Genomic DNA, 21133 nt, shown 5'->3' with positions numbered 1-21133 from the left:
GCAACATTACAATATTAAAAAAATAAATAAATAAATAAAACAATCTAACTGAGAAAGTCAATAGCATCTCCAAAATTAAATTTTAGTGTTGGTTAAGAACACTGTCTTTTAGTGGCATATCCTTTGCATCTGGTCAATACAATTGTATGGCAGCATGCCTAATATGCTAGTAACAGAGTCCCAAAGACGACATGTACGAGAAAAAAACCCGGTTTTTAGGGAATGAAACATGTCAACAATCAATCAACAACTCCACTAATCACAAGTCCTGCAGATTGCTTCAATGTGCTCTTTTTTTGCAAACTGACAGACAAGCACAACTCAGTGTGCACTAGTCAGGAAAACTAATGACCTAATTAATTAGAGGCTCCCCAGTGTACTCTTTTTGAGGAAGACCTTGCTTCATGTGCCTCTCAGCTCCAACCAAGAGTCATCTTGGGTTTGGTACAAATCTTGTATCATTATTCCCTTTATACCATTCATGCCTACCTTTCAGTTTCGAAATTCCACGTCGTAATATTGTTAATCAGAGTATTCCATGTTATAGTTTTTTATCATATAAATTAACAGTTGACAATCACTCATGTATACGTAGACAATTATCTCGAGCAAAGTTCTTATCTGTCTGTCAGTAATCTTCTCTGAAGAGTTTTGCTCTTGGAGCTGGACGCTGGAGCTGCTGGACATGTGTGTGTGTGTGTATGCAGCATAAGAGGATTTGGCATAACCAAACCTATAAACATATTGTCAAAAGATTTTCCAATATTATAACTTTGGAGTCTAGTCCAAAGCCCTACCGTATTTTCACCTAGGCTCAAATGCATGTTATTTATTCTTTTACCTTTCTAAAACAAGAAAATAATTCTTTTGTGGCAGTTCAGTTTGCCCTTCTCTTTTCTCCTTTTCCCCTTTTCTTAAGCAAGGATTTGAAGGTAAGTTGGAGGCTTGAAGCTTCCAGAATGGTAAAATGAAGTGTTAATCTACTGCTCCCATTCACTACGAATGTGATGAGAAAACTTTCTAAAGATTAATCTCAAAGAATAATATACAGGTTTGTTTAATAACTATTTTATCTTAGTTTCTAGTTTTTATTTTTGTGTTAAAGAATACAAGGAAAATACATGAAAGAAATACGGAATATGAGAGTCAAGGTACGGAAATTGATATAGATGTGAGACGTAGAAAAAATTTGTATGAAAACAAAAACTATACAGGGCATCTCCAGGAGATGCTGTAAAACAACCAAAACTCTATTTTAAAGAGCCAAATCTTAAAAAACACATATCCAATAGACTATAAAAAAATTTCTCCCATACCAAAATGGACAATCACTCTTTAAATTTATAGAACAATTGTTCATTAGCTAAATATTAAAATATTCCTTGAGCAAGAAGAAAAGGAAGAGAGAGAAGAATATATTAAGAAATGAGTGGGTTGAGTTTGAATTGTTAATAATAAAATATTTAAAGTTTGCTAAATAGTGTTGTTGGAGATGAAATAGGTTTTTTGACAATGATTACTTGCTAGTTTAACAAAAAAAATGAGAATTTCTTTTAAATATGTCTTAGGTGTTAGGGTTTAGCTCTCATCACTCTTCTTAATTGCTTTTCTCTTGTACACTTTTTTTCATATATCAAACACAAAAATTAAAAACTAAACATAAAAACGAAGTGATTCTCAAATGAACCCTAAAAATAAATTCCGATGAAAATAGCCGCCCAGTCAAGTACGAAGTTCATATAATGTTTTCTTAACCGAAAACAAAATCATTCATGCAGCTTACAGCCTTACCCCAACTGTCTACCATGAATGAGTATTACCATGCACGTGCATGCGTGATGAAACGACACGACTAGCAGTTACTGCCAAAACAAAAAGAAGAAAGCAAGCTCATCACAGTCACAGAACAAACAGAATCAAAGAAATAGAGAAGACAGAAGAGGATGGCCATGGCCAACCCCACGTGCCATGAAAAGCAGAAAGGTATTATAGTAAGCAAAGAAGGTCAGTTGCAAGGGATCCAAAGGAAACGCCTGGCTTTCAAAATATAAACCCTAAACAAATTTAAACTTGCAGTGTCCAAAAGCTTAAGTGTGTCTTGGGACTGTTCACTCAGACTGACCAACCAATTATTCCTCCTTTTATCATTCAAAACCTGAACGAGAAATGTTTCCAAAATAATTGTCTCTTGATGTATTATGTCACGTGTTATAATATGGATAGTCGAATAAGTTGATATGTCTCATTTTTAAATTATATTAACAAAAAAACCAAAAAAATATATAGATATTATAATTTAAGTAAAAACAGTAACCCGAAGTGATTGTATAAGGAATGCACCGAAAAATATCGATCTCAGTTGATAGTGGTCAAGGGTCAAAGATCCAAAGTGAACAGGCTACTTAGAAGAACAAATAGAGTTGCAGGGTCAGCGGATGAGCCGCACGAGGGGATCTTCCTGCCTCTCTCTGCCCTGTGTGTGGTCTGAGTTAGTTCCATTTGCTTTGTTTGAAAAGGGTTTTCTTTATTTATTAGCCCGGCCACTTCACCATACCCTATTGTATATTCATGCCCTTATTTTTAAGGTATACATCTCACATGGGGAGCCTTTTTCCCAAACAATAAACCCTCAAGAGTCAAGATCATGTGAGTCCAAGGCTACAATACACCATGATGTACTACAGTACTAGTTTTATTCGAGGAGCAATTTTGAGTAGGGCTTTTGCATAGAGCAACTCTCGCATAGGGACATGATCAGTGTGGAGCCAGATGAAACTAAAACGAAAGGGATTTTATTCGATTGTATGGTTGGTTGGACAAGACACGTTGTCAGCAGCTTAATCGAAGATTTTCATATTCTAGTTCTATAAAAGTAAAAAGTAACATTTTCATCGATTTTAGAAAAATTCAAATTTATGGCTCGAATCTTGTCATAAACACAAATGCTCAAGTAAATTGGGTTCAAGTCTTCTAGTTATCAAATGGAGTAATGTTTATCTTCTTCTTCTTCATGCATATTTTATTATTCTTGTTATGTGATACAGTGATATAGTGGTAGCCTAGGTAATAGCAACTGTACAAGTAAAACCATACACTGGTACAGTCTGCTTATGAGGGAGTTGTTTATTAACTCTCTGAGCCACCTTTATGCCATAATCAACACAGCCTAATTAAGATTAAAATGGCCGTTAATCTGTCATAACTAATCAGAAACCACTAATTAATAGAGTTATTGATAATGTTAAGCACTGCTATCATTCTTTATACAGTTAATTAAATAATAAATACTTATCATTAACAATGAATACTTTACATCTTCCCCAGATTATCCACCTTTTCAGGTTTTTGTATTCTTCTTTTCAAAAGTTTATATGTACTTACATATAAATACACTATACAACAAATCACCAAGAAATATGGTAAATACATGTACGGAGAAATGATATTCGAATGGCTCAAACGTAGTCTCAACTCTTAAGGTTTCTGAGCAGAAAACATGATGAAAGATTGTTGAACGTTGCTCGTGTAGTTGGTGAGACCGCATGATGTACACAAGTCTGCAATCTCCTCCTCCGTTAAATAGTTATAGCTCTGACGAGCCCTCTGCCACATTAACACCTTCATATCAACACTTGTTTAAGTTTATAACCACCCTTAAGCAGATCCTAGCTGGCTACTTCTAATGAGTCGTCTCTGATGAAAATTCAACTATTTGGATTGCAGAAGCGATTAGGTTTACTTCATTCACGACAGATTTATACGGAACTAGAAAAGAAATGTGGATATTACGCAATTGTTTTGAATTTGAACACACATTCTATGACTAGCATATACAGATCGAAAATTGACAGTTCTGAACCAAATGTAGCATTGATCACATTTGGTAATCATTGATTTAAGTATTACCTCTCTGAGTTGCCGGGGTATCCAGGAAGTAGATGGAGTATACCGCAGAAAAGTGGTTCCGACAAAGACACCACCACTTCGTAATATGCGAGTTATTTCAGCAATCTGAAAATTAAATGAGATATGAGTTGGAAATTAATAAATGCTTTGTTGCATCCAAACACGTCTGCATGGAGTAAAACAATGAAAATTTTATGAGATTCAACAGCTTATGACTTCCAGATGCAACAAATAGGGGTCCACCAGAGATCAGGTGCTACAAGCAAACCACCCAAGAGCTAATTTCATTAATTACACCGAAAATATGTATCCACCATAGGAGCCAAAGACGAGCGCACCAGACTTTGTGGAGTACTATCTTTCTTCTATCGAAAACTGCAGTGTGTTCCATATGAACTAACTCTGCAATGGCACCATATACTATAACAGTGCATTAACAGAAAGCTTGTAATTCCACAAAAGGTGAAATGTTCTACCTAAAGGTTAGATTTCTGATTCCAATCAACCCACATACAGTATCACTAAGATTGGTTCGTTAACCACTACCTGCTCTCCTTCTTCCTTGCTGACAAGGTATGTACTGCTGCTAGCCTGTTCGAACGCTCAGCTAATCTCCTAGCAAGTGCAGTCCGCCATCCAAAACACTCCACACAATACTAAGGGCTTTGCATTAGAATCAAAATTTGTGTCCAAACCCAAGTTGAAGAGCCACTAAGACAACACCCTTGGGTCTGATGTGAGTGATTTCAGAAAGAACAGAAGAACCTTTTCAGGGTCATAAGTAGAGCAATTTTCTATTTTATAACTTCCTGAAATTCTCAAAAGATATCATCCATCTATTTCTCACACAACATGGCACCATAAGGTGCCTACTTCTTTTGGTCACTTGTAAGGAGCCATGGTGTTTACTCACCTCTAAGTTTTACTCGCTATTTCACATTTCATCTCATATTCCTAATTACCAATCAATCCTGATTCAAATGGTTCAAAGATCAATTCCCCATATGGTTTTAGTTCCAGCCAGCAGGTGTAACAAGGCACTTTCTCACAAGTTACCAAAATAGCAGGCGACTAGCGTAAGACAATATGCAGTTCATCCCCTGACTTCACATACTAGAATCTCCAATACCATAAAAGGTACGTAGCCAACACATTTATTTTGACGCACAAAACAAAATTGTTTTGTGGAATCCGAAACAGCAAGGAAAATAAAAATTAATGGAAGAGAGATCCCTAAGCGCTTAGTAACTTGAAGGAGAAGAAAAACACAGGAAACAGAACTCACAGCATTGGAAGGAGAAGGCCAACAATGCAACGCTGCACCGGCGTGGACTGCATCAACTGAACCCGAAGAGAACGGAAGCCTAGCAACATCCGCCCTCACAAGAGCAAGATTACTGCACTTATTCCAGTGAACCGTGAGGATAAACATCTCATTTTACGTATAAAAACCACATAAACATTGATCCCTCAGAAGAGAAAACACAAACTTACGTATCTAAAAGTGTAGGATCTCTCTTAAAAAATTCATAACTCTGCCGAAGCATGTTCTCCGAAAAATCAAGTGCAACAACTCCAGAATATGTCCCGGATTTCGCAAACTTCCTCGAAAACAAGCCGCTCCCACAGCTCACATCCACCAAAACACCGGCTTCCGCGGATTTAAAGTAGTCCTGAGCCATCTTAAACTGCAAACCACATAAAAATCTAAGCTTGCTAAGCAATCCAAAACTCAAAATTAAGCAAGAAAACAAACCCGATTCACCAAAAACCGAGCAGAAAAAGAAACCACATTTACTGATTTACCTCTTCATCGGGACCCGGAAATCCCCTGCGGTTAAAATTCTGGCGCCAACCCCTTTCATACAAGAAGGAAACAAGAGGGCTCCGGAACAACTCGGTCCCGGCCGGTTTTACCTCAACGTACTCCTTCAACCCAGCAGTAACAGTAAGGTCCAAGTAAATGTCTTTGCTCGAATACGACTTGTCGCATTTCCTGCACTTGAACCCCGACCTGTAAATTGCTCGCCTGCACAATTTGCAAACCACAAAACAAAATTGAAACATTTGCGATACCAATTTCAAGCAAAAGACTGAGGCTTTGTGTCGTATTTTTACTCACAGGTTGAGACCCGACGGGCCTTTCCGGATGAGCGGCTCGTAGCATATTGGGCAGGCTAGCAGCTCGAGGTCAACGCCGGAGCTTTGACTTTCCTCGGCGGTCGACCGCCGCTCCTGCAAAATCAGAACTTTAAAATTTAAAGGGAAAGTGGAAGCGTAAATTGGGGAGAGGGGGGATAATGAGGCGGTACCGGTTGGAGAGTGACGGTGGAGGTGGCGCGAATGGGGTGGGAGGAATGGCGGGAGGGGCGGCAGAGATGAGGAGAGCGGAATTGAGAATTGTGATGTAGGGGAGGGTAGTTTATGGATAGAAATGTTTGGTGGAGAGTGGAGGAGGAGGATGTCGTCGCCATTGGAGATTTTGATTCTCTGCTGCTGCTGCTGCAGAAAAAATTTGGCGGAGAAAGTGACACGGAGGCAATAGCCAGAAATTTTTTATTGTGACGGGAACATGAGTGGTACATCATGTGTTTTTATGTAATTCGTCGAAAATTTTATTTTTTAAGTTATTAACTCTTTAACGCACATATCCCACCATTTGTATAATAATATATAATGTACTACCTTGTGTGCTGATCACATTGAAAAATCTCTAGTCAGTTTCAAACAAGTGTGGGTTAGACGTGAGCTCATTTAAAAAATAATAATAATAATGGATTGTTTTATTCACACTTCATACATGGTTGACTATACCCTATGTACTTAATCATCACACATTTACTTTTCAAATTAGAATTTATCTTAATACACTTTACATATTTTTTAATACTACCCTCACGCGTTACATTTTGCACCCCACCCAAAATTGCGAGTTCGTCCCAGAAACTCGTTTTTTCTTCCCAAATTTTTAACTACACATAATAATTCAATGTAATCTCTTGCCTGCTGTATACAAATGTATGAAATAGATTCCTAAGGAAATTACCATTACTTGAAGATAATGGTTGATGATTGTCATTATTAATTCAGGTACATCTTACCTTGAAAAATCTGGTTTTTCTTGTTTCTCAACTACCTGATCTACCCCTTACGTTACAAAAAACACAAGATATCGAGGATTGAGAAGATGTAGTCCTAAAAGGAGTGTATAAGACCTCCCAAATTTGTTGAATATGAGAGGAAACAGAGATTATTTCTTTGCAAAAAACACAAAGAATCCAAAATATCTATGTAGATCCGTCTTAAAATTTATAATTCAATACTTTCAAATTTAAGAATTGGATCAACTAAGAAATAGTGGTTCTTTGTAACAATAGTAGCATTCGAACTTAATCGTAATCTCTATTTTAATTATTTGAGTTACAAGGCTTCTTGCGTGGTCTATAATGACGGCCGCACGCTGTTTGCTACACAGCCGGTTTCCGAGCAGAAAACATGATGAAGGATTGCTGAACTTTGCTCGAGTAGTTGGTGAGACCGCATGATCTACACAAGTCCTCAATCTCTCTCTCCGTTAAATAGCTCTTGGAGCTACTTGACATCTTCTGTTCATCACATATATATTAAACATCTTGATCAGATACGTTAATCATTGAATTAGTGAGAATAAGTTACAGTTGGTAATTAGTATACCTCCCTAAAAGGCTTGAATATCCATGGAGTAGAAGGACTAGAACGCAGAAAAGTCGTTCCCACAAAGATGGCGCCACTGCGTAATATACGAGTGATTTCAGCAACCTAAAAAACAACAAATTAAATATCAGGAATGAGGGACTCCGATTTGTCTGCCAGGACGAATTACTCATCACACGTAAAGAGCCAAGTACTTTCCCGTAATAAATTTAGGATGGAGATCGACTAGTTCCGTATTTACATGACCATGAGAGTTCATGTAAAGTTCTGAATATTGTAACAAAAAAAATTTCGAGTAAACATAAAATGCTAGCTAGCTAGTTGGCCGCCGGCGAGTAACACACTTACGGCGTTGGAAGGAGACGGCCAGCAATGCAATGCAGCGCCGGCGTGGACGGCATCAACGGAACCTGATGCAAATGGAAGCCTAGAAACATCTGCCCTCACTAGACCAAGATTGCTACATATAAATTTGTTCCAATTAATCATGTCTGAGAGTACAAATTTGAAATACATGAGATTTTTATTTTAGGTTGAGCAAGAGCATACGTACGTAGCAAAAAGAGAAGCAGGATCTGCCTTCAGAAAATTGTAACACTGGCGAAGCATACTCTCAGAAAAATCGAGCGCCACAACTCCAGCAAAGGCCCCGGATTTGGCAAATCTTCTGGAAAATAAACCGCTCCCACAGCTTACATCCACAACTACACCACCACTACCGCCACCTTCACCTTGATCAGTAGCGCATTGAAAGTAGTCCATAGCCATTTTAAACTGCGTATGTACGGAGGACATAATTAACAAGTGTATTACAAACACAGTGCATGTAGAGAGTACTCTTATGTATAGCGCGCATTGCGTACCTCTTGATCAGGTCCAGGGAAGCCGCTTTGGCCAAAATACTGACGCCAACCTCTTTCGTACAAGAAGGAAACGAGGCGATATCTGAAGAAGTCAGTCCCGGCTGGATTGGGTGCAATGTACTCACTCAATCCGCCGCTAACAGTAAGATCCAGGTAAATGTCTTTCTCTTTGCTCCTACTACTGCTGTTATACAACTTGTGGCATATCTTGCACTTGAAAGCCGACCTAAATATTGCTTGCCTACAAAAACACAAGCAAATTACAAAATGGTACAGTTACGATGTTAATGAAGTCAGATGGAGAAGTACTACTTACAGGTTGAGACCAGGGGGGCCTTTTCGGATGAGCGGTTCGTAGCACACAGGGCATGCTAACAGCTCAATGCCATCGCCGGAGCTTTGTATTTCGGGTTGGAAAGTAGGTAGGGAGCTTGCATTTCCGGTTTCCGTTGCTTGGTGAAGAGACGAAGAAGCCATCGCCACGAAAAACTAGTACTTCCTGACTTCTTGTTTTTCTTCTTCTAAACCCCAAATATAATGTGTTTCATCAAAATAAAGTTTACGTCGGTGTGGCCATAACCAAAACATGTCAGAATCCTGGACTTTAGGAAATCTGCATTCTACACAAACCCCATGACTGAGAAAGACCTTTCAGTTTACCGAGAACATGGATCGATACATTAAGTGACATAAAATAATTAAATAGATACTTAAAATAAATGTTTAACCAATTATATTTTGTACCACTTCTTTTAAAAAAATATTATAGATACTTAAAATAAATGTTTAACCAATTATATTTTGTACCACTTCTTTTAAAAAAAAAATTATATTTTGTAACACTGGGGGCGTTTGCTTGCCCTCACTAACTCGGACTGGACTGGACTGGACTAGCTATTAGTCCAATATTGTGTTTGTTCCATACTGGGACTAACATTAATGAGACTAAAGGGGACTAGCATGGACAAAACCCTTCACTAAGAGGTCTTAGTGAGACCCCCCCCCAATAACCATGGGACTAGCTAAGACTATCCTCTATTTCTCGTCCTTGTCATGCTCAACGACCACTCCCGACAAACTCCTCGTCATTGCCGGTCACCTGGATCAATCATTAACTTCCCGACTCTCTTTCAGATCCATTTCACAAAAAACTTTCGTATAAAATATACCAAATTGAAGCTGGGAGTGACAAGATTACGATTTTACTTGAATCGATGCCAAAATGTGGTCGAATGTGGCCGGAAAATGGCCTAGAAGTCTCGGCCTGTTTGGGCTTCTTCAAATCCATGACAAATTCGAGCATGCAAAGCTAAGATCTCGGTCCAGGGATGGTGATGAATTTTTTGACGGTGCTAACTTCATCCAATTTAATGAGGGTTGGCCAAAAAATACATCGGGAAACCTGCAACTCGTCGAGAAAATTGGAGCCGTGAGGTTCCGTTCGAACAATGCATAGCTAGAGAGGGAGGGAGGACAGAGAAATAGAGACTGGAATCAATAAGGATTTTGACCAGGAATGAGAAAGAGACATGAATTGAGAGGTCTGAGAGGAAAAAAAGAGGGAGAGGGTGGGACGATGAGAAGAGGAAAAGAGTGGGACGGAAATGGTAGGAAAAGATGGAGAAAAATATAAGATCATAATAAAATATTAATAATTTATATATTAAATAAAATAATATTAGAATTTGTTATTATCCAGCTTCTTGGTCCAATACTGCACCAAACGCTTCACTAAGTTAGTCCAGTTTAGTCTAGTCTAAGCCAGTCCAGCTTAGTCCTTGAAGCTAATCCAGTCCGAGATAGTCCGGCGCAACAAACGCCCCCTTAATGTATTAAGTCGTATTCTCGCACATTAAATTTTTTTTTTTACCGAAAACATGTCTCAATCAACCCTCGGACTTGGGACCAAATCTTCTATCTCTCTAGTTGTGCCATTCGAGGATGAATTATGACACCGCATTCTGCCGCAGCAATTAATATGGAAACTTTTATAGTTACAGGATAGAGAGCATATGCTGAGGCTGGTAGGACGCATGCACCATGGTATTTTCTTTTGTATTTGAAAATAATTTTAATTACTACCTGTTGGACTAAATAAATTAAACGAAAAATCGAAGACATAAAAAATAAGAATTGCAAGAGGATAATATGCGAAAATCATTTTAGAAATGCATATTTGAACTTAAGAAGTTCTTTAGCTTTTGATCCATCACCTTAAAATTACAAGTTTATGTATCTCATTTTTCTTCTAAAAGTGACATTAATGTAGATTATTTAGCTCATTGAGAGTTTTGAGCAATAACAAGTAATTACTATACATGAAGTTTTGAGTTCAATTATCTTTCTAATATTGTTTGTGTCAAAAAGAACACAAAAACAGAACTTAAAGATAAAATCACTCAAATTTACTTGAAAAAACGAAAAGAACAAACAGATTTAGAAAACTAATTAGATGCTTAATTACACAGGAAAATGTTTAAATAACCACCCTCCTTGTCTTGGGTTTCCCTATGGCTCTCTTCAGAAAGCAGTTTTTGATGTAAAGACATTGCTTTCGTTCCCTCCCGTAGATAACCCAGAAGACCTCAAGAGCTGCAGACACCATTGCCAACCCAATTGCAAATCCAGCTGCTGTGCTTTTCCAAACCATGACACTCCCCACTGCTTATATCTCTGAATGCAACCATAACAAACCTGCAGGTTTGTAGATTCGTCGAGAATTTATCGTAGCAGTAGAGACTGTAGCTCACATTTGCTGCAGCTTCCATTTGTCCATACAATGTGGGAGTCAACCAGCTACCGGATTTTGTACAAGTACCAGCCTTTGAAACCTCACAAACATATTTCTTCATACCTGCTTGGAACAAAATTGCTGGTCTTAGGCCCGTTTGGGGAATGTTTTTTTCTAGCAAACTTTTACTCATAAGTGCTTTTGCTAAAATCATTTGGAAGTACTTCCAAAAGCCTTGTGCTGAAAGCAATGCCAAGTTCGACCTTTAACAACTCTGGAACATTCTCACGAGTTAGAAATGAAAGTACTTTCTATAAGAAGCATCAAGAAGCACTTGGACTTAAAATTTAACATGATTCTATTAGAAGTGTTTGCGATAAAAGCACTTATTATCAGACTTGAAAAAGACACAAAGTAACAAGCTGGAAGGTTGCATCCTTGGTACGTAACGCGGCCTCCTGGGCAGCAGCATTAATTGTCTCCACATGGAAGTATATCGTCTAATGCAGTATGAGGTTTAGGGTTCTGAACCCATTCATCCATGGCAACACATGCATCTTCCAGCCGCATTAAGCACCATAGGAAAAAAGTCACATGGAGTACAAGCTGAAAGTTTTCTAAATTAGAAGTGCTTCCTACAAAAGCTGACAAAAGGTACTTACTTGCGGAGGGCAACAAATGCACCGCACAACATTGATGCGAACGTGACAATAATCCACCCAACAATCACCAAGCTGCACACAATGAAATGTTTGAGGACGTTTTTGGCAAGCAAGCAAACGAAGAGCAAAGATTTCAAGGTTAATGATCAGAGCTGCCACAAATTCCTTGTTTTATAGCAGCAAATACATACGTTATAAAATCCAAATAATTTTCCAACTAATTTCAAGAGCTTGTAGATTATATATCTATTTACATGGTATTCAAACCATCTTTTATAGTCTTCGAATTCTTTTTGTCCCATCAGAAAGTGTGGCGACAGAAGCGTCAATTTTTGTTTCGATATTGTCAATTTTTTTCCGAACTTCTGCCGGCAGAAACACAGCCTCAACTCCAATCCGCTTAGCTGCACCGAGATTATGTGACACATTCACGAGGGTCTTTCCGCGTGTCCTCTCACTAGCCAATAACGTCAGAGGTGCGTTTCAGGGAGTTTTTTCTTCTGCAAGAGACCTCCTTGTGCCCCAAGCCACCACCACCCCACCATGCTCTAAGTGCTCTCTCTGATCACCACCCTCCCCTACAATGTCAATGCCAACATGAACACGAACGGAAAGGCAAACACATAAAATATCAAATTATAACACAAAAGGAAGCATTTTCGACAACGAAAAAGGAAACTAATAAAGCAGCTCTGATATAGCACCTATTGTTTGCTAAGTGTGGGAGTTTCCGAAACCGACAGAAACGAAGAGAAAAAGGGAGAGAAAAGGAAGCAACTTTTTTATGTGAAGCCTATCATCTTTTACCACTCAGAGAAAACAGAAAAATGGAAGGAGAAAACAATGAAGATGCCTTTTTTACAGTTTTACTGGAACGACTTATCCATTTACTATGAAAAGATCCCTTCAACAATCCTAAGATTTTTTAACTGCTCTTTTTTACTTCACCTATCACTACTCCCACTACTTGCTGAGTTTACCGCAACACGGAGAGAGAGAGAGAGAGATTGATGAAATTATGTGTTGAACTATTAGTAATCCTTTCATAATTTGACCATAATCAATGGTCAATAAGGCAAGTGTTGTGTGAGCATGACTGAAAAAAACGCGCATGCACAGAGGTTAGTATAAGCGGTTTGCTGTATTTAGATTGTAAAGGGCATTGTTTATTGGACATCTAAAATGTAATAGAATGATAGCTCCAAAATATTACTATCTCCCATGGAGTTTCTGTGGAAGCACAAATGAGTAATGCATATAAAACCTAAAGATTAACTGCCATTATGTACAAAAGAACTCAAGGGTAAAATCACTCGGATGTAAATGGACGAAAACATATTTTTACCCAACTACGTGCACGTTTTTATATGGAAAAACGTTTTAAGCACCCTTGTCTTCGAATTCCCCGGTGGTTCTAGCAGGTGCAAACTTTTTAGTGTACACTCGATGCCTTCGCTCCCTTGCATAGATCACCCAGAAGACCAACGACAACATCACAGCTGCAGATACCATTACTAACCCAATGTAGATCCAGCCACTATGTTTTCGCAGACCAGGACAATTATGCTGATGTATGTCGGTGAATGCATCCCTAACAAATTTGCAGTTTTGCAGATCAACCAAGAATGGACCATATCGATACAGACCGTAACTCACATTTCTAGCAGCTTCCATTTGGCTATAGAAGATCGGAGTCAATCGCCCAACTGTCGTACAGATACCAGTGGCAGAAACCTCGCAGACATAACGCTTCCATACCTGCTTGAGACAGAAATGTGAATCTTAGTACTTTTTGCCGAACTAACACATAGGTCTAGGTCAGCTTGGATGCTTCATTTATCTTACCTGGGTGGCATTTTCCAGTTCCACTTCACCAGGTGCACACGGTCGATCAGAGAGATCGGAATTGAAAGGGTTGCAAAGAAGAGGTAATAGTGGGCCAGACTGATTAAAATATAATGGTCCAGCGCTAGGTGGGTAATTAACATTTGCGACATTGTTGATGACGCGGTTAACCACAGTAACAAGTTGGCGGGTTACATCCTTGGTGCGTGTCGCGGTTTCTTGGGCAGTAGCGTTGTCCACACATGGGAGGATATCATCTAATGCAGTGTGAGATGTGGGATTCTGGACCCACTCATCCATGGAAACACATGAATCTGCAACCACACTATATACATAGGACGAGAAGTTAGAGGAACTGAAAACAGACAAGAAAGCAACACAGCAGAGCAGTCATAAGCCAGACCGAATAACACTCATATCATGAATTTGTTCTTATGAGATAACGAAGATGTAACCCATAAAACCAACATAGGTGTGAGTTAGAAAGTAATATGACGTGATCATAGCCAATTAGTACTTACTTATGGAGAACGAGAAAGACACCGCATAATATGAATGTGCCCGCAACAAGTACCCACCCAACAATCACCAAGCTGCATCAAAGAGATAAGTTTATGTGAACATATGTTTGAGGACTAGGACACAAATGCTTCCAAAATTTGAAGATCTCTATTAAAAAATTAAAAGGAAACAGTTCAACGTATATTTCACTTACAAGTATACAAGGGCTTGCATCCCAAGAACGGAAAATACTGCAAGCAGTAAAAGAAAAAGAAATAAGAATAGTAGTCAAATATTCATAATCCCTGACTCTAATTGTAAAACAAGAAGACTTACAAAATCCGAGGAAGGCCAAAAAGAGCATAAAAGCAGCAAGAATAATGAGAGCCAGTCTCCTGCAAAGTATAACAAGAGACGAACATTATACACAGATTCGTGAGCACAAGTTCCAGAGCTTCTAGAATCTACATACACGCTATCCAAGGCATGTTGTATACGCTTTGAGTTCTTTTCACTTTTATCATCAAGTGTACTGGAAGCAGAGTCGATCTTTGTTATAATATTGTCAATTTTACTCTGAACATCTGAAGGGAGAAATACAGAATCAACCCCAATCCGCTTAGCTGCACCAAGATAACCTGACAAATTTCTGAGGCTTTCAACAGTAGTATCCGCCTGACTCATAACATAATCCAGCGTCTTCGATGTGCTTGTGTGGAACTTTTCCTGACCAGTGTACAGAACAATGCATCCAACACTAGAATGGACCAGGAAAAACATCTAAGGATGTCAGGTCACAGAAAATATATATATAGGCTGTACTTGTCCATTGGTATCAAATGCAAGTTAGTGTGGAGCGAGAGAGAGAGAGAGAGAGAGAGAGAGACTCACATTGCCGCAAGGGTGAACAAAATAAGTAAGATGAGCGACAGAGCATAGCATTTTCTAGAATAGCCATAAGGCTCTCTTGGACAACAGCAGTAACGGAGACAGATAATGAACAGGCTTAGCCCAAAAATCACAAACCAGACAGCAGCAACGACAAAGAAGGGAGCCGCAGTGAAACTAACAGACTACATAAAAATTAATAACCAATGTTACAATATTTGTTGAGATAAAAACAGGTCTGCGAAACAATGAAAATACAAGATACGATAATTAATGCACGGATAACATTTTTGGAAGAGTTCAAGGCCTGCATTAAGGCATGATACCACCAAAGACAACAAAATGATTTATTCGTGTACAACATCTTGACAGAGTTCAAGGCCTGACTTTTTTAAGTAGAAAGAAGTGGTCTTTCTTTGAATGCATCAAAATCTACGGAAAGACAAATTGATACCAAATTGGTTTTAAACCAAACCACAATGTAAGTAAAAAAAAATAATAATAAAAAAAAAATTGATTGTATTAGTTCAAAGAAAAATATGCTAGAATTCATCGTTGGGTGCAAAAAGGGTTTCTGTTCTTCATTTAATTCTAAACGCGGGGAATATGAACTCGGGTGCAGCCGAGGACTTTCAGCTCACGAAATTTACACCCCAGCAGATATAAAAATGGCATTTGCTTGGCAACTCCAAGTCTTTTATCCAATTAAGTTCTTACGGAACATTTAGTTTTAACTTATCCATCCATCACAGCAGCAAAACAGCCCAAAAACAACAGGATTATACCATAATTCATAAATTCAGAAGAAAGAAAAAAACCAAATCACAAAAAAGGCAAAAGTATGAAAATTAATCTAAAGGGTTGAGAGAACTCACAGCCCAGTAATGCTTATTGGTGATATTCCACCCACCGTTGTACTTCTTAAAACTATCAAGCGGGTCCTTCCTGCGCGTCCTGTCCTCAGCCAACACCAAAGACGAGTTCTGGGCAGTTCCGTCTGCAAGCGACCTCCTTGTTTCCCATACGACCGACCCACTAACATCATCATCCCCTCTCCCACCACCTGCAAAAATCACAAAAACAACCCTAAAATTCAATATTCGAAGACCCATTTTCTCACAGAAAGGAAAAAAAAAAAAACCTGTTTTGAAAACGCCATTGTACCTGTGTGAGAGCTTGCTGAAGTGAAAGCAACGAGGAGGCCAAAAGTGAGAAAAATGAGCAAACTTTTAGGTGGGTTTGATCTAAAACCTGGCATTTTTAATTGGGTTTTTGAGTTTTTGGGACGCAGAGGAAGAAAATGTCCAGAAGGGTAGAAAGAAAAGTTTCGGAAATTAGAAGCAGAGCAAAGCCGCGTCCATTTGTGTCCTTGGTTATATCCGTTTGCTTAACTGAAGCGAAAGAAAGAAAGACACAGCGGCGGGCGGGGAGAGATAGAGAGAAAGAGAGAGAGTGGGAGGGAGATCATTTGGGTCCCTCCGATTTTTCAAGGTTTGCAAAGCAAACTCCCACTATGTTCTCTGTCGGTATTTTTTTCATGACGAAAGTGCCCTTTTTATATTTTTCTTTCTCTTTTAGATTTTAATTATTTCATGTGTAGAAAGAATATTGACGTATTTTCAACTTAACTATGACACATTTCTTAACCAAATCTCATTTTACACCTACACTTTATATATTCTCATTTAACTGTCTGCACTTTTTTTTCGTGTTCTGTTTTACCCTGTACTCTATATTGTCTCATTTTAACGTTTGTATTTTTCATCAATGTCTTACTTCACCATCTTCCATCAAATAAGTTAAAAGTGCTGTTAATTGTACTAAAGTGGCTGAACAATTTAGTCTTTTCAATTATGTTGGTTGTTGGCATGTTAGTGGGAGGTGGGTTAAACTCAAACCGTGGTTTAATTTCTCTAGATAAAGAGAAAATATAACAAGAGAAGATTTCTAGATAAAGAGAAAATATAACAAGAGAAGATTGAAATATAAGAAGATAACGTATAATTTCACACTAATCAATTTCAATGTTTTCAAATCTTTTTGCAAAGATTTTTAGGGTTCCATAACTTTACCTCTATCTCTCTCCTCTTCTTATTTTTTCTTAATTTGGAGAAATCAAACCAAGTTTTAAATTTAACCCATATTCATGCACTTATGCGTCTTACTAACATAGTTGAAAAGACTAAATTGCCTATACCACGTTAGTACGCTTAATTGCTCTTTTTAACTTATTTGACAAAATAGCGAAAAATGAGAATGAGGAAAAGGGCAAGTATTAAAGCGAGTCAATATAAAATATAGGGGCTAAAGTGAGATTTAGTGAAGAATAAAAGTGTATAGCTGAAAATAAGCCAAGAATATTTTCTAGAATTATTTTAGTTTGCTTTCCTTAGTGGGAATAAAACGTTGCGAATATAATGTATTTGAAATGTTTAAATGGTTGTAAAGTACCAAGAAAAAGTATAATAAAATTAATTTTTCCAAGGTTTTAAATGTGAAATTCGATTTACAAGTCACAAGGCTCACAAGTTGTGAGTCACAACTGGCGACTCCTTTTTGTTTTTTTCTTTTTAAGAAAAGATAAACTTCATGTAAAAACCAATAAGGTAATAAGGATCTGCTTTTCTTTTAGAATATTTTGTTTTTTTTTTTTTCATTTTCTTAATATTCCAATTATAAATTTATAATATGTGTTTTTCGTAACTGTATGATTGATTGTAGCAGAAAATATCTAGTCAATTACTGCTGAAGTTGGTGACCGATTTGTTTGATAAAACAACAGTCGTGATAGATTGATTAGAGAAGAAGAAAATGGACAAAAAGGTGATGAAATGGAGCATGACAGGTGTGTTTGCCTTATTGAAGTTCTAGAAGTTCTATTATATATATATATATATATATATATATTTTTTTTTTTTTTTTAAAATAAGATATTATTTACATTAAAAATGAGAGATGAGTTTAGCCTCATAATAAACTAACAATAATGTAATTCAAATTCGCATTTAACGATAATCGAATCTAAAACCTCTCACTTATAAGTAAGGTTATAAAAATCGCTAGACGTTAGTCGGGCGCCTAAGCCGATTTATGTAAATTTATTATATATCTTGTAAATAAGTACATATTTACACCTATAAAAAATTTACTTGTATGAATAATAAAAGAATGATAAAATGCAAAAATAGAAGTAGAAGAATACACAAATTATATTATTAGTACTTTGATGAATTTGATGGAATCAGATACAAATTCAAATGATACAAATCTATAGTACTTTAGGAAATTTTTCCAAAGATGATATCAATTCATAGTGCATTTAAAGAAGAATAAAGGTGCCAAATATATGTTTAGAAATGATTTAAACTTTGAAAACAAAGTATTTGACAAAAAAAGAAAGTATTTAATCAACAATTTAAAATAATTACATTAAAAAATGGAGGGTGGGAAACCAAGATGCATAGAAGGGAGGGAGGTGGAGCACCATTGTGCTAGCTGTACGCCTATACCTTCATTTTTTTATATATATATTTTTTATAGATGTACCCTCCTTTATATAGAGTGCATTTTTACTTACCATCATTTAGTGAGGTATATGTCCATCATCCTATTTATCACTGTTAGATGAATTTGAATTTTGAGATTTGTGCTTATCCATTACACGAATCTTGAAATTCAAACTTATTTAACGGTGATAAATAAGGTGATAAGTATACACCACACAAAATAGTGGTGAGCAAAAATGCTCCCCCTTTATATATGTATTCAAGCAATTAGGATGCTAGGTGTCCCATTTTAATTGGACAATAGTTTAAAATATATTAAATATGAAAAAGTAAGACCTGATAGTGATCATATGGGTGAGCATCGAAGAGAGAGAAACTCAATTTTCTCTCTTCTTCTTCCTCTCGTCTTCTTTGCTGGAATTCAAAACCCAGAACATAGACTATGCAGATGTGCTCCGCATTCCTCCTTCCTCATTTTGAAAACAGAAAAAGGCAGTGAAACGCTAAGACTGCCTAGGCCATCCAGTCGCTCACCTAGGCTGCCCAAGCGTCGCCCGGACCACTTCGGCGCCCACCTAATCCCTTCCCTGATTTTCCTCCCGACTATAGGTCAATCGCAGCAACTAACCACCGCGTAGCACCTAGGGGCTACCTATGCCGATAGTGAAGAGAAATATTACTAGAACGTAGTACTAAGTGACATTTTCTTATATATTTTAAAATAGAATCACTTACTATTTTTGTCATGACTGTTCATTATTTTGGGGTTCGGAAAGACTTACAGAGATATTTTAGCCCTATTTGACCACTATCGTGTCATTCACTAGAGTTATGAATCAAACTCAAGACATGTCGTATGAATATGACCTGAAATTCATCTCTAACTACTGAGTTACCCTGTGATGATTTTTTAAGGTTCTATAGCAAGCAAAAGTTTGTAGTTCAGTTATTGATATTCACCGACGACCGTTGAACTAAGGTTTCGAGTTTAGTTTCTAATCCTTCAAGGTTGTTTTCATAACAAAAATATTTTTTCATAAAGTATTAAGTAGTTAGTCAACGTTGTTAATAGTAATGATTATAAATAGTCCTTTCTAGCACATGGAGAGGGTATAATTGCTATTAAACTTGAATGTGGATCATCACAAACAATTGATAATTATAATTGAAAACGGTTCAAAAAAATATATATAGAGCCATAAATTCATCAAAAATTATAAAAATAAAAGATGAAGAAAAATAATTCAAAAACGTGATTGGAATGTGGATTGTATGATATATTATAAAATTATAAAAACAAACAAGAAATAGGCAAACGTTCAAGATGAATGAATTGTGGTCAAGAAATGACAGACTTGTATAATTACCTGTTTTGTCATCAAATCGATAACAAGTAGTGGTCGAATTGGGCGAAGGCCAAAATTATTCACAGTACATGTTTATTATAATTTACTAAAAAGAATAATTAAATTTAAGTATAAAGCATCGTACATACTGTCTTAATTAAATAACTTAATTCATATTTGCATCAGACATACTATCTTAACTAGTTGACCTAGATTACTTATGTATATATCATTATGATCATGATCAATAGGAGTAGCTTGGAAGCAAAAAAGTTGGATAGCATGGACTATGGAGTAATTTGAAGAGTTGTTTTAAACAATTATGTGCAAAGAAAATAGTTTATTATTTTTGTGGAAATGGCATGCATAGTCATATAAAGATTTATGAGGGTGAGGTGTTGGAAACACATTGCATCATATTCATATCACTACACGTCTTCCTTTGAAATCATCAAGCAATGGAACTTTGTATCCTAATTCTCAACCTTATGTGGCAGCACACCACAACACCAAAATTAATATACAATGTGACAGGCCAGCTATATTGTTCAAAGGATTAAATCCCTTTATTTAATAAATATTTTAAAATTAAGATGAAATTGAACCAAATAATTTTTTTTAATATATGGTTTATGTTGACAAAACCAAACTGAAAAGCAATATCTCAGTTGTTGTTTTCATATGGATGGATTGATAATTTGCATCGTTCCAAGTGGCTAGAAGAAGGCAAAGCTCGAATCATATGTATGCATCGCACAACTCATGTAACGTTTAGGGTTTAAAATTTTAGAGTCATATGAGAATGACGGGTTGAAATATTATTTTACATTTCATCACATTTTACCAACCAAACTCCATGTGGCTCCATGCAGTTGTGTAAATTTCTTGACCTTCCATATAGTTATTGCCTCCATTAAGTATTGTTCGAGGCTTCCCCACCCAATTTTTCCCCTCCCCCCTCTAAATCCGTTACCTATTGACAAATAATAATAATAATAATAATAATAATAAGAGAAAATTATAGCAATGATCTTTCTATTTTAATTCAATTGAAGTGTTGGTCCTTCAAGTAAAAATATGTGTCTATTGGTCTCTTAACTCATCAAAATGTGCAACTATGATAATTTTCGTCAATTTAGTCAGAACTTCCTTCAAAATGAGTCATGGTGGAAGGATTATTGTAAAATTGGGT

The 21133-nt window shown here is 36.9% G+C and overlaps 3 protein-coding genes across 3 annotated transcripts; all 3 read right to left on the bottom strand.

The window, feature by feature from the left end:
* Positions 1-3273: 3273 nt before the first annotated feature.
* Positions 3274-6415, bottom strand: LOC137716566 (uncharacterized methyltransferase At2g41040, chloroplastic-like). The gene is made up of 7 exons (XM_068456023.1): positions 6219-6415; positions 6029-6141; positions 5713-5935; positions 5401-5594; positions 5192-5303; positions 3907-4011; positions 3274-3603 (listed from the first exon to the last, which is right to left on the bottom strand). The coding sequence occupies exons 1-7, from the start codon at positions 6378-6380 to the stop codon at positions 3475-3477; spliced, it is 1038 nt and encodes a 345-aa protein (XP_068312124.1). The 5' UTR covers positions 6381-6415; the 3' UTR covers positions 3274-3474.
* Positions 6416-7272: 857 nt separating this feature from the next.
* On the bottom strand, positions 7273-9102 carry LOC137728780 (uncharacterized methyltransferase At2g41040, chloroplastic-like). The gene is made up of 6 exons (XM_068467547.1): positions 8779-9102; positions 8463-8703; positions 8153-8373; positions 7948-8059; positions 7600-7704; positions 7273-7511 (listed from the first exon to the last, which is right to left on the bottom strand). Exons 1-6 carry the CDS (start codon positions 8937-8939, stop codon positions 7374-7376), a joined length of 978 nt encoding a protein of 325 aa, XP_068323648.1. The 5' UTR covers positions 8940-9102; the 3' UTR covers positions 7273-7373.
* A 3881-nt stretch (positions 9103-12983) lies between these two features.
* On the bottom strand, positions 12984-16562 carry LOC137744187 (uncharacterized). Its single transcript, XM_068484053.1, has 9 exons — positions 16254-16562; positions 15965-16152; positions 15093-15274; positions 14674-14958; positions 14538-14596; positions 14416-14452; positions 14222-14293; positions 13701-14025; positions 12984-13613 (listed from the first exon to the last, which is right to left on the bottom strand). Exons 1-9 carry the CDS (start codon positions 16345-16347, stop codon positions 13236-13238), a joined length of 1620 nt encoding a protein of 539 aa, XP_068340154.1. The 5' UTR covers positions 16348-16562; the 3' UTR covers positions 12984-13235.
* Positions 16563-21133: the final 4571 nt, after the last annotated feature.

The sequence above is a fragment of the Pyrus communis genome, chromosome 1 (genome assembly GCF_963583255.1).
Source record: "Pyrus communis chromosome 1, drPyrComm1.1, whole genome shotgun sequence".
NCBI lineage: Eukaryota > Viridiplantae > Streptophyta > Magnoliopsida > Rosales > Rosaceae > Pyrus > Pyrus communis.
The sequence above is the reverse complement of the archived record's forward strand: the minus strand, read 5'-3'. Positions and strand labels throughout refer to the sequence as shown.

What these genes read in the sequence shown, in the direction of transcription:
- LOC137728780 (XM_068467547.1), bottom strand. Translation starts at nt 8,939, where the DNA reads ATGGCTTCTTCGTCTCTTCACCAAGCAACGGAAACCGGAAATGCAAGC. An exon ending in GGCCCCCCTGGTCTCAACCT is followed by an intron (nt 8,704 to 8,778) that starts GTAAGTAGTACT and finishes GTGTTTTTGTAG; the next exon opens with GCAAGCAATATTTAGGTCGG. An exon ending in CCTGCTTCTCTTTTTGCTAC is followed by an intron (nt 8,060 to 8,152) that starts GTACGTATGCTC and finishes ATTTATATGTAG; the next exon opens with CAATCTTGGTCTAGTGAGGG.
- LOC137716566 (XM_068456023.1), bottom strand. Translation starts at nt 6,380, where the DNA reads ATGGCGACGACATCCTCCTCCTCCACTCTCCACCAAACATTTCTATCC. An exon ending in TTCCGGGTCCCGATGAAGAG is followed by an intron (nt 5,595 to 5,712) that starts GTAAATCAGTAA and finishes TGTGGTTTGCAG; the next exon opens with TTTAAGATGGCTCAGGACTA. An exon ending in GGCCTTCTCCTTCCAATGCT is followed by an intron (nt 4,012 to 5,191) that starts GTGAGTTCTGTT and finishes TTTAATTTTCAG; the next exon opens with ATTGCTGAAATAACTCGCAT.
- LOC137744187 (XM_068484053.1), bottom strand. Translation starts at nt 16,347, where the DNA reads ATGCCAGGTTTTAGATCAAACCCACCTAAAAGTTTGCTCATTTTTCTC. An exon ending in TTTGGCCTTCCTCGGATTTT is followed by an intron (nt 14,453 to 14,537) that starts GTAAGTCTTCTT and finishes TACTGCTTGCAG; the next exon opens with TATTTTCCGTTCTTGGGATG. An exon ending in AACTGGAAAATGCCACCCAG is followed by an intron (nt 13,614 to 13,700) that starts GTAAGATAAATG and finishes TGTCTCAAGCAG; the next exon opens with GTATGGAAGCGTTATGTCTG.